This window comes from Centroberyx gerrardi, chromosome 6 (assembly GCF_048128805.1).
Source record: "Centroberyx gerrardi isolate f3 chromosome 6, fCenGer3.hap1.cur.20231027, whole genome shotgun sequence".
NCBI lineage: Eukaryota > Metazoa > Chordata > Actinopteri > Beryciformes > Berycidae > Centroberyx > Centroberyx gerrardi.
The window spans coordinates 3,373,153-3,386,153 of NC_136002.1; the positions used below are offsets into that span (position 1 = coordinate 3,373,153).

At 42.4% G+C, this 13,001-nt stretch overlaps 1 protein-coding gene across 2 annotated transcripts in view; it reads right to left on the reverse strand.

Moving 5' to 3' along the window:
* usp32 (ubiquitin specific peptidase 32) overlaps positions 1-13,001 on the reverse strand; it is a 68,439-nt gene that overhangs the window by 33,239 nt on the left and 22,199 nt on the right. For both annotated transcript variants that reach the window (XM_078284184.1, XM_071922161.2), the window contains exons 3-5: positions 10,907-11,012; positions 9,775-9,893; positions 6,425-6,584 (exon numbers count right to left, since the gene is read on the reverse strand). In XM_078284184.1, coding sequence (XP_078140310.1) covers positions 6,425-6,584; positions 9,775-9,893; positions 10,907-11,012 — 385 coding nt within the window. The remainder of the gene's footprint in view (positions 1-6,424; positions 6,585-9,774; positions 9,894-10,906; positions 11,013-13,001) is intronic.

Genomic DNA, 13,001 nt, shown 5'->3' on the forward strand with positions numbered 1-13,001 from the left:
GGAACACTAGAGAGCTATGACTACCCTCAGCTTTCTGAGCTCAGAGATGGACAACACAAAATAACACAGCACAAAATAAACTAGGGATGAACATCCCAAGCAATAATCATAAAACAAGCACACCCTCACCCACACACACAGGACCCAATGTAACACTGCTAACACCAATAAGCACATGTATCAAGACGTGGATGGGAGTGAATGATAGTTGGACCTATTGAGTGCGGGGTGGACAGTCAGTGATTAGTCCTGGAGGCCAAGCGGCGAAATAAATACCTGTGCTCATCTGGCTGGGCATTACTCATGGCTGCTGGGTTACCTTGTGACTGCTAATCTATAAAACTCATTAACTTAACTATGGATCGCCTCCTGCCATCTCTCATCCATCTCAGGGCTGCCACTGGCCTCTGAAAACATTAGCGAAGCCCCCTAGGCTACAGCAGCTGCAAACTGGCTGTATGTCATTATGCAAACCATTTCATACTCGTTTGGATTTGACATTTGTAATGATGGCAGAGTTTGATATTTGAGCTTGGTTTTCCTGACACCATGGTGTCCCATGTTACCTTATCCTCCTGTCAAAATGCATTGGTGGTAATTGACTCTAAAGGCTCGCGATGCTGCCTCTCTAAGGAGATACAGAGGCCGAGCAGAACAGCAGTGTGTGTTTTGACTGGGCAGCTACAGGTCTGCTTTGAAAAGGACACGCTGCGGATTTGCAATTTCTTGCAAAGCACAGTATACCGCAAAAGTCTGACAATGAAAATTATTACAAATTCATATTTATTTCTCTGTAAAACAATGACATGACTAATCAAATAAAGTGACTTTTGTGTAAATCTGGTTTAAATGTCCAACCAGACAATAACAACAAAAGAGGTTTCACAAAAGACCTCGAACAAACCACTGCACACGGCACCGTTTCAGAGGTGAACCTGGCAGCTTGACACTTTCGCTCTCCACCATGAATGGCAGTCACAAGGTATTTGACGGTTCACATTACACAACAGTACCAAGCACAAATATTCTGTCAGTTTCCTGCTTCCTTCTCTACGGGGTGACACGGTGATCCACCTGCTCCGATACCCACCTAGAGGTGCGACTCTCTCCGAGTGGCAGCAGAGGTACCATACCATTATCCGGCGAACATGCTAGGAGACGCGCTGCCACGGTCGGTGCGTACCATAATAAACTCCCCCACGGTGGCTGCTAAGAGAAACTCAGGCTACGTCATCCCTGTCCCAATGACCGTTATTCCCAAGGTTTTTCCGATCTCTCGATACCGCGACGCGATCCCGGAGGCTAGCGGGTTAGCTGAAGATTCACCGTGTCGAGCTTTGCCCGCCAAGAGTCAAGCCTTCTGTCCATGTTCTGGAAGGAGTCATGAACCAGGAGGGTATACCTCTCTCTGTCACTCACTCACACACACACACACACACACACATACACTTAAGAGGATAAACAGGGAGCGGGCAGATTACAGTCCAGATTCTCTGGACAAGACAAGCTCTTTCCAGCTCCCTGTCCTTGATTGCTAAAACAAAGCCTGGCTAAATTTACTGAACTTGCAACACGAATTGCATCTGAAACCACAGGAGGCATTACCTGCAAAGCGCCCCCCACAAACGTCTTGCAACCGCATTAAACTTTAAAACATTTATGGGCCTGCAACTTTCAAGAATTATCACAATAGTCTAATGAAAACATTTGTCAACATGCAGACCACAGTCACATTTTCTATGGCCTTTGTGTAAGATCCATCTTGATGAGACTGTACAGTGTTACTGTAATCAATAAACAGATTAACGGTATGCTTGGTTTACAATTTTTACACTTAAAGTCGGGTTTTCACATGCTATCTGCCAACTGAAATGTCACCATGAGATGCATCAACTTTCTCTGGCCATCTGTGGAGTCAAATAAATTTATGTTCTGATGCCAATTCAATTTGTTTGTGGAGACTTCAACAGTAGGATGGGCAGCTTAGATGAAATCTAAAACCCCGAAGAATTACCATTGATTATTATTGATTGACTTTTTGATAGAGTGTAAGTTATGCATTATAAACAGTAGAATTTGCCCTCTCAATGATAATTACACCTCTGTGTCAAAGACGGGAAAAGCGGTGGTTGATTACATATTATGTTACCAAATGATTTTCTTTGTTCGGATTTGAGACGCTCAGCGCTATCAAAGCTGAAGGAGCAGCTTGACGTTCATCAGAGTGTAGGAAGAATTAGATTTATGGGCGAAGGTTTTTATAAATTACTGCATGATGAAATGGGAATTATCCAAAGAATATTCGCCTAAACTATAAATCTCAAGTCAAATACAAGAAAAACACAAAGCTTGCAAGCCATATTGAAATAAAGAGTTACAGGAGCTCTGGTGCGCTATACATAATTCAGAGCGCCTTTATCTGAAATGCAAAAGTCATAGAGTAGATAAGCAGAACCTTCTGAATAACTTTAGAGAATGTCAACACGTTAGATAAAAAAATACTGAATGTATAAAGTGGTATCAAAGGAGACATGCACTGCATTTGGAGGAGATCCATACATGCAGCCCTTTTGGAACAAAATTAAAAAATTGGAATCAAGACGTGTAAAGACAATTCCAATGGAGATGAGGGTCTGATGGTCATCTAGAGAAGGAAGTGTTCAATGTGCTTAACAAATGGGAAAATTATTTTAAAGGGCTTGTTGGAAATGACATCACAGTCTTTGATGATTTTACAAAGATAACTGACTGTTGAAAACCAAACTGAATGCTGTAGAAGGGATTTAATGGCAATGCCGAGTTGCAGAGTTAACTCTGTCATTCGATTGATGTGTTACCAAGATAGCGCTTTTTTTTTTGTTCGATGGACGCTTGCCATGATTAGGATGCTGACATTACCGCGATTCCTGTTGTCTGTGGATTTTTAGCCCCACGACAGCAGGGGCTCTATGGATCGCAGTCGGTCGGTCACTCTGTTCGCCACTTTATGGGTCATGTGGGTGAAAGTATGCTGCATGGAGTTAGACTCCAGAATCTCAATCAGAGGACCTCAGTTTGATTCCTGGCAGGAACGAAAATTCGATGTTGCGGGGCTGATAGACTCTTAGTCTTGTTGGAACACATCAAAGGTAATGAGTCGCTTGGTGTGTGAAGTAACACCACTTGATGATCAATTCGAGCTTTTGGGGGGCGTAGGCGGGTACAGCACTGTGGTAGAAGGGCCTTCAAACAACAACAAAAACACAGCCTCGGCCTGCTCCTGTGTTTTTTAGTGCAGAAATCTCTGCAGTGGGTGTGCCATGGCTGTTTGTCACTTTGTTTCACTCACTACCATTCCTCTGCTGATATTTACAAGTCATATTAAGCTTCAGGAAAGCAGAAATATTACACATTCAACATTTAAAGCTATTGATAAGGCAACATTGGGAAAACTACTGGCAGTGAAAATCTACCAAAGTCTACTAAACATTACCAAATTTTGTATGGTCTATTCAATAAATGTTTTGAATCAGGCAGAATTAAATCCATGACAGGCCCTATTCCAAAAGGTCAGAGGGATGACCCCGGAGTTCCTCTCAACAACAGCGGCTTCAGTCTAATGAGTGCAGTTTAGACGATGTACTGATCTATACTTTTTTAATGGCATTATTGAGATTAATGGCATTCCTAAGGAAGGGGCGTCTGCTTATAAAAGTACAAAAAGGTTTTGCTAAGGCTAGAGTCTGTATTGACAACATTTCCAGAGTTTGTACAATGATAAGAAACAGATTAGAGGAGAATAAATCTACATTTGCCTGTTGCACTGATTTTCAGAAAGGTTTTGATTTTGTTAACAGAGACCTAGTTACTTATAAGTTAATCAAAACTGGTGTAAATGCAAAGTTCTATCAAGCTGTATGTTCTCTTTACGGAGCACCTGAGGCATGCAGAAGAGTAAATCATTTTTGGACTAACTGGTTTCAAACACCTTCTGGTGTTAAGCAAGGAGATGCTCTGTCACCCACATTATTTGCAATTTATATTAATGATTCGGCCTGTGCATTTAAATCCTTAAAATGTGGGGGCAGGTGTGGAGAGGTATGGGTTAGAATTAATTTATATGCAGACATTATTTTACTTGATGAAACAGAATTTGACTTGCAAAAAATGTTCTCTCTTGCAAGCAACTGGTGTGAGAAATGGAGATTAACCATAAATGAGAAGAAAACTGGAATAATGCATTTTAGAAATCCCCACCATTCTATCAGCAACTTTCAATTTTGTTTGGGCACTAAAAAGCTGAATTATACGAAACATTAAAAATATCTGGGCCTTTATGTTGATGTACATATTAATTTTGTAAGAGGTATTGCAGTTCTGTCAGAGTCTGCAAGTGGGGCTCTTGGTGGAATCAAGCTTGTGTATGTCCAGTACTTGACTATGGAGAATATTAAATTCTTTAGTAAGGCAAAAGTTGATATTCACACTGTAATATAAGTAGCCTTTCTGCAGAAATGTGGAGCAAACCGAAGCTAAGGACTTTTTGTGATATTAAGCATGAATATTTGACTGAAAAGTATCTCCTATAAAACCCACCTGAGAAGATCAGACCACTGTGTGCCCAACTCTGATCATTTATACTACCCCCCTCTATATTAGCACAGGCCGGTATGCAGACAGAGCCGCACCACAGAGCGGTTGGAGGTTAAGCACCTTGCTCAAGGGTATATCAACAGTAGCTGTCAAGGGAGAGGGAAGTGATACTTACTCACTTCCCTTCCCCTGACTTTCCCAGTTCCTTTTAGGATTCAAATATTTCACCTTCCAGACACAAGCTCGTCTCTTTGAAGCTGCAGCAGGCAGCATCGCAAGTTTGGGCTCCAAATGGCAGCGAGAGGTAACCGTTTGAAATATTGGAACTAGAATTTGAAATGAAATCCTGTAAGATGACATCAGTAAACTGCACACAGCACACTCATGTTCACCGACCTGGCTTTTTCTATCTAAACAAAAAGCAACCCCGAAAAGAAGTATTTTTTACAACTGATTTCTAAGTCATTTAACTCGGCGCCTGACTGAACACCCTCCACTGCTTCTAGTCATCTTACACCTCCACTCACTGTTAGCGACACACCAGAAAACACACTCGCAATAACCACTTCAATTACTTACAATCAACTCTGGCAGCCGAAGCTGTCTTGAAAACAAAAGAAATATGGAAATCTCAGCTAGCGAGCATCCACAGTCACATTAACAAATGCAGTTTGCATGGTGCAGGGGGAGGATTGAGTGTGACAGAGTGGAAATGGATAGGGAAGCCAGCAGTGGGAGGAGAGGAACCAGGCCTGGCGAAGGAGAGGAGGAGCAGAGAAAGAGAGATAGAAGGAGTGAAAGAGAGAGAGTGAGAGGATCAGGGAGACAAGTGGAGCCTGTCATTCATAGTCATTTCCCAGGCAATTCACTGCCAGTGGTGGAAACAGGAGAGAGAGAGAAAAAAACATTCAATGATTTCGCCCAAGCTTTAACACGTGTTTCGAGCCATTTGTGGAGGCATTTCTTGAGGCATCTGCACTGTAGTGTGATGAACGGGAGGCAGAAGAGGGGGAAGATGGAGAGAAGGAGACGTGGCGGGTATAGGGGGAGGGGGGTGAAAATTAGCTTCATGTCACGAAAGACGTAAGAGTTTCAAAAACACACTGGGACTACGGCGTCTTTAGGTTTCAGAGAGCCAAATGTGAGACGTTTTAAGACCTTCTCAATGCTACCCGGAATTTAACAATCAAAATAAAAAAGAAAATGGCAAAACAGCTTATTCCCAATTGAACATAGCTGATGAAACTTCTGAAACTAAAAAATGGGCAGAATAAGAAAAAGGAAAACAGGAAATTAATTGTTAAGGGACATGAAGTCCAACTGTGTTCAATAAAGCAGATGTGATGGGAACAAAACACGACTGGCATGCTGTATTAACCCTGTTCTGTATGAATCTAACCCTAACCCTAACCACTAAATGAACAATAAACCTGTTATTACCCAGTGAAAAATGTACGGTACTGAAGACATTTTAACATTTTTTAAGGCCTTAAATGTTGTTTTTTCAGCCTTTTAAATGACCTGAAGATACCCTGGATTGCAAGATCTGTGCTTATCAATAATAAAGCTGACAAATTGAAAATACACCTGATTTTCCCACAAAAAAACTCATGCTAGAAGAGTGTGTTGTATGAGTGAGTATGCTGCCTTTAAGCAGTATAGGAACCATGAAAAGTAAACAGCAGGAAAATCAAACAAGAGACTGAATGGCCACCAAATCCTAAGCATTATTAACAAATGAGTAGATTTGGGTTAGAATGATTAAGTGTGTACATCAACATGTAAACACATTTGCTTATGAGGAGATGCACTATATGCATTGGCATGAATGCAGAGTGTTGACGGGACTTACAGTGTGTGACGCCGGCCAGGGTCTGGTAGAAGGTGGGTGTGTCGCTGTCATCGGTCAGCGTAACACACACTCCTCCGGACAGCAGCCATCTGGACAAGGTGAAGGACTCCTTGTTCTGGAGCAGCCAGTTCCTAAAGCGCTCATAGTTCACCTTGTCACCCTGCCACAACACACACAGTCAACGTCAGCTTGTAGGTCAGACAAAAGCAGAAGAAAACATCAAAGCTGCCATATGCAACTTTTTTGACATTAAAATAACAATAAACAGGATTTAATACATTATCAGTCTGTCTGTGTGTGATCCTGTGTATTCCTGCCTAAATCTGGAATTGGCTTTTCAATGATGTTTGACGTTGAAACAACAATGGAGTAAAGCGGTGAGAAAAAGTACAGCAAAGCTAAATGTGCAGCAGACAAGCTCCGTTCAAAAACTATCATGAGCATCTGTATTTATTTTTTTATCTATTGCAGATTGGAAGAGTTCACCCTCTCCTTCAACACATGTACAGTTGCCGGTTACCTCGGCCTCAGGCTAGATGTCGTTTCAAGGTAGACAGCCCGTCAAGATGACTGACAAGTGTTGAGGCGGGAACTTAACCAAATGAGGTGGGGAGGAGGGCGGGAATAAACACTTTGCTATAGCTCAAGGTGAAAAGTTGCATGCGGCAGCTTTAAACGCTGTCAGACTAATAGCGCTCCACATCTGAAGAACAAAAATAAAATTGAAGCTGTGACCCACTATTTGCGAATCTACCAAATTAGTGGGCAGTGAAGCGATAATAAATGCCTTGCTGAGGGAGAATGGACAGACATACAGGAGACTTGAATAAATCTAAGAAAAATTACTATTACAGTGGAGAATGCAAATCCTCCCCCCCTGTTGGACACAGTTTAAAAACCACCAACATCAGAAAGAGCCCCCTAATTAGAAGCTGACAGACAACCTACTGCCTCCAGCAATATCTAGTCTAGACCTTGGATCACTCTTTTGCTCAGTGGCGATGCCAAACGTGACCAAACAGGCCTGTTGTACTCTACAGAAGGTGACATCACCTGGCACAAAGACCAGCCAATAGCAGATGACCAGTTCAGTACCCTACTTTTCACCATTAGATGTCAGGCTTCACCACAGATTTGGGTTTGGGGTTCAGTTACTTCTTTAAATATAGATGTATGGTTAGTTGTATAGGCCTTATAACTACAATGGCGTAAATGTCTGTCTGTGTCGTCCAGGGAGTGATGAGGACACCATGGCCTCATCAGTTTTCTGGATTTGTGTTACTGATTAAATAAAGTTATTTTCAGTGACCGCAGCATGGCAAGTGATTAGCATGAAGACACCAAACAAAGAAAATCACAAAATAACTCCTGGAAAGCATTGACTATCACAGACCAATGTGAAGAGTATCTGAGGCTGGATTTTTCTTTTAACTGTGTTGGTATGTGTTTGCATGTGTTGTTTGTGGTGGGGTGTGATTTTAGAAGCTGAACAGCCCTTTTGTAATCTAGTTAAGAAACAGCACAATACCCCGCTGTAATGCCAAACTTTGTATTGTGTCTGTGGCATTGGGTCCATCTGGGCAGTGAATAACACTAGCTGTTTTATGAGCACTTTAGAACGCACCTCGGCTGAAGCAAAACCCAATGATATGAGCTGAGGTGTCAGCAGACCGTTGCTGGGGTATGTTATTGTGAAGGAACTTCAAGTAGAGCGAATTGCTGGTTAGCAATTAGTAGTTTGGTTGCACTCGGGAGTTATGGAAATTTACTGTTTAAACTTTGGATGACATCAATTATGCTTTCAATTTCTTCTTGTGTAGCTTCAAAGGTAAGAAGCACAACTTAGTCGATATCCTTCATCAGTGCTATGTACATAGCATTTCATTTGCTGTCTCCCAACACTTCAATTAAGGAATAACATTTACTGGGTGATGTGCAAACCTGAGACATTGTTTAGTTATGCAAGTGTCATTGCATCACCATTACAGACAGAAACTGGGATTGGGTTGTGTGAACCGTAGGAACAAATGTATATGGTGATTTCCGGCAATAAATATCTGTTTGAATGGTTACAGCAATTCCCAACACAGATATGGGGTGGGTGAGTGGGTGAGCATGTGATAACATTAAAACTGTCATCTTTCTAATGTTAGGTTCATATTCCTGTAATGTCTTTCAAAACAGTTGCCAAACAACTGTCCATGTCTCATCAGGGGAGGTGACTCCCGCTTCTGCCTGGAGGAATCCATATCCATACAAAAAAAAAAAAAAATCGCATTTATGTCACTTCAAACATGTCTTGTAAATACAGCATATGATCGTGGCTGCGGCCCTTAAGGCCCTGACACACCAAACCGACGTCAAAGAACCAGCAGCGACGAAGGCCGACTGTTGCGTCGCCTCACGTCGCCTGCGTCTGGTCCAAAAAGTTGCACTTGAACACACCGCAAAGACTACAGCCGACGGCCAACTAGCACGTACGTTCTGCGCCTGCGTGAGGGGAAATAACTCTCCATACCATATGTCTGATAAGAAGTTGCAAATGGCACTGGCGTTGTCAGCCCTTGGTCTTTTGGTTGTGGAAGAAGAAAGGAAGAGGCGGAGGCAAAAAATAAGGAGAAACCGCACTAAATGAGTGAAATCATGGATACTCCAGCGACAGGCTCAAGGGGCTTTCCCGAGCCTGTGTCGAGAGCTGGAGATAAATGAAACCTCCAATTTTAAAAATTTTGCTCGGCTCTTTCCTGTTCAGTTCCACGTTGAAGGAATTTATCAGTCCAATCATCAAGAGGCACCGACGGCTCCGACGCCGATTCAACATGCTCAATCGGCCGAAAAGCCGCCGACAGGGTCCGACTAGTGCCGACGGTGCGGGACACACTGCAAAAACTAGGGACACCGACGCTTACCGACGGCCCGACACTGGTGTGTCAGGGCCTTTACTCAAAACGCGACGTGTTGTGGCTGCATTGCATTCCGGTCTTTTGAGGCTACTGTGGGTGGAGAAATTGGTCTCTCTGTCTCTTGTGCGATGGATTTCTCTGTATGACTGTTGAACGTCTGTGTTAAATGGTAGGTCTGTGGGTGGAAATATCTCTATGTGACGCACTGTGTAGACCTATGTAGCACATCCCTACACATTGTGTTTGCATTGTGTGCGTTGTGTAAAGACTGATTTATAGTTCAGTGTCGAAGCGTTGCTGTTTCTGCGCCATTGGTGTCTACTGCGGTGTGGGCACCAATGTGGAAACCTCATTGGATCTAGAAGAGCATGTATCAGGAGCCAGTCCTCCATCAGAGTGATAGACAGGCGGTGGTGTTGGGGACAGGGATGGGGTGTGTGTGCTGACCTCGCTGAAGCACTTCCTGAGGGAGGGTGGGACTTCCCCATCCAGGACCCGCAGGACCGCCTCCATGTCATCCCTGGCAGCATAGCCGCCCTGCTCGCTGGCGAACAGGCTGAAGAGGTCTGCACGCACAGACACACACGCACACACAGAGTGTTAGTTAATCCTTATCACAGACAGGCAGGCTCTGTAGCAGAAGCAGCAGTGACGACTATAGAGGCTACAGTGTCAGTACAGTCCTGATGGCTTTGACGCCCTGCAACACATCGATCACAACCACCAGACAGAGAATGGAGAGAGAGAGACAGACAGAGAGAGAGAGAGGGAGAGAGAGAGAGAGAGAGAGAGAGAGAGAGAGAGAGAGAGAGAGAGAGAGAGAGAGAGAGAGAGAGAGAGAGAGAGAGAGAGAGAGAGAGAGAGAGAGAGAGAGAGAGAGAGAAAGAGAGAGATGAACAGGCTAAGAAAGAGAAAAGCAGAGTACAGATGGAAACGTTTTTTTTGTTGATAAAGAACGTGTGTGATAAATAGCGATAAACATACATTTGTCAAATAATAATGAAATAAGTTGGGTTCTATCTCATTGCACAACATTTTGAAAGTGGCTTCAGATGCTCTGATATGTTCTCTGTAAAATATATCTGTCCACCACAACCTCTGTAAGTGTATAAGTCTCCATCATGGCTGTATAAACATTAGTTGGTACATTAGAATATCATGTGTGTTGTTTCTACATGTGTAAGTCTCTGTTGCGGTTGTATAATATAGTTGGTACATTAGAATATCACCAATTGCATTTCTTTGTTTTCTTCTTCAGATGAAAACATGAAATATGACCAACATTAGCTGACACTAAAGAACAATAACAACTTGCCCAATACAAACCAATTCTTTCCATTTTTCAGGTGGATGTGTCATTTTTCCAAGACATTCAGGCAGCCAATGTATTCACTTCAAGTCAGCTCATAGAAAGCATGCAATTCCCTTTTTTGTGCCATTTCAATGATTTGCTTAAAATTCGCTTGACAGTTGGATGGAAGCATCCCTACACAGATAGATTTGATACATGGAGGCAATTAGAGAGGAAGACAGAACCGACAGAGTGTGAACCTCCCTGCTAAACTGTTACACGACTTACACTTGGCCTTCTCCTCATCGCGCCCTCTGGTCAGCAGCACCAGACCCACGATCAGGTTGTTGAAGTGCAGGCCTTTAGACGAGCCTCCAAACGAGGTGTAGATCACCTGAGCACACAAAACACATGGGGCAGACGACGTTAGAAAATGTTCACACTCTAGATCTGACACTGTAGAACTTCTTATTTCCCTATAGATTTTGTTTCATGGACAATAGTTCCGCCTGGCAAGTGCAAAATGGACGAGAATTTGATTACACTCATTCAAAGCTTCCCAGTTCTCTACAACCTGAAAAACTTTGAAAGACTACAGGAATTAATTTCTCAAAAACTATTTGGATTTTGTCGGAAAAAGGTTGCATGATACAAAAATGTGACAAGCTCTCCATTGAAGCTATTATTTGCACTTTGTAATGACATTTTTAAATTGTTGTTTATGTTTAAGCCAATGCTATTTCTAGAAAAGTGTGTGGCATGTCATACTTTGTTGTCATTGAACTTTTATTTATTACATCATATTGTGACTTTCTGCTATAGACTTCCAGAGTATCTGTAGATCTACCTATGGCACCTCCAAAATTTACTCAATTCACATTTTATGAAAATGCTTTGCTACCCATTGTGCTTTAATGCAGTGTCTGAAGAGGAATAAGAGGAAATATACATGTGGGACATGGGGCCCACTGGTCTAGAATCAATCCAGTCCTTTAAGGTAAGAATTAGTGTATTGGTTTGCCATTATTGGCCATTAACTTTTTTTTTTTATCCGATATCGACCAGTCGGAGTCATAATGGAAGTTCCTCCCTGGCCTCAGCAACATAAAACCAGTCTGTAAAATGTACAATAACATAATTTTTTTTTCACATTTTTTTATTTTTTATTTAACTGCTCAATAACTTTTTTTCTGAAAATTCATTCATTTAAAAGCAGTAATGTATCCCAGAGTTTCCCCTACTATTGAATACGTGTGGTGAGTCACTCTGCCTTAAAAAGCTGCAAACCCTAAATTAAATTAATTAGTCTGGTTTCAGTGGAGAGTTTTAGTGTCCCATGATGGTCTAAATGCTGCTTCAGAGGCTTTTCCACCCTGACAAGAGTAATATCCTGAGGGAAACACTGGATATTTGTAGTTTCCTGGCATGAAAATGGTCAAATTAAATACAAGTGCTTCAATACAAAAAAAATATCAGCATCAGCCCTAGTAAAAAGTGCAGTATCTAGCAAGTCCAGGGGCCAGGCTAGGTGGCGCTGTTGCTATATTACCAAGCTGTCCTGGATGCACTGCACTGCATGACACTGGACAGGCTCTGGAGCTGTGCCTGCCCACTCACTAAATTTCAGTGTATGTGTGTGTGGTGTGTTGTGTCATTGCTTGTTGTGTGTGTGGATCTCAGCCTTGGCTGCCCAGGGGAGGTGACTTTGCAGTCAGTAAGCTAGTGAACTGTGTCCATGTCAGCGGGTCACAGACAGCGGAACATGCTCATTTGTGGCTTGGAAATAGGGAAGTCAAATCATGCCCTTTCTATGCAAATTACACAAGCAGATTTCCCCATCTGCTGCATATCTGCTGCATCTTTATGATGTTCTATGTATATAAAATTGTTGGAACTGCTTTTCTAACAGGCTAAATAAACAAGTACTCCTGTTTAATCTGTATCTGTATCTGTGTCAGAGACCTGTGGATGTTGTGGTAATCCCTTGGTCGCTGACAGAGGTCGATAAAAGTCACAGATTACTTAATGGACCTGTAAATCAGATGGCTGTTGTGTCATTTAAGATCTCGTTGTGTGGTAAAATACCAAAACTGTTCGCCACTGCTAACGCTAAATTAAAGAGCCCATGAAACGACATCTTTACTTCCATGATTGGTGCATTTCGTGTTGAAACAGGATGTTGGGGCGGGACATAACCCAGTGAGGGATCGTTCAGAAGTGTAAACCGATGGAATATCAGTCAGGGAGAGAAAGGCAGTTTTATTTGATGAGAGGGGTGAAGGGGCAGGATTGTTCAAAAATCTGTCATGGTTTTATTGGTTGGAATTTTTATTTACACCTACTGATGCATCATGAGGTCACCATTAAAGATACTCTGTTCTCC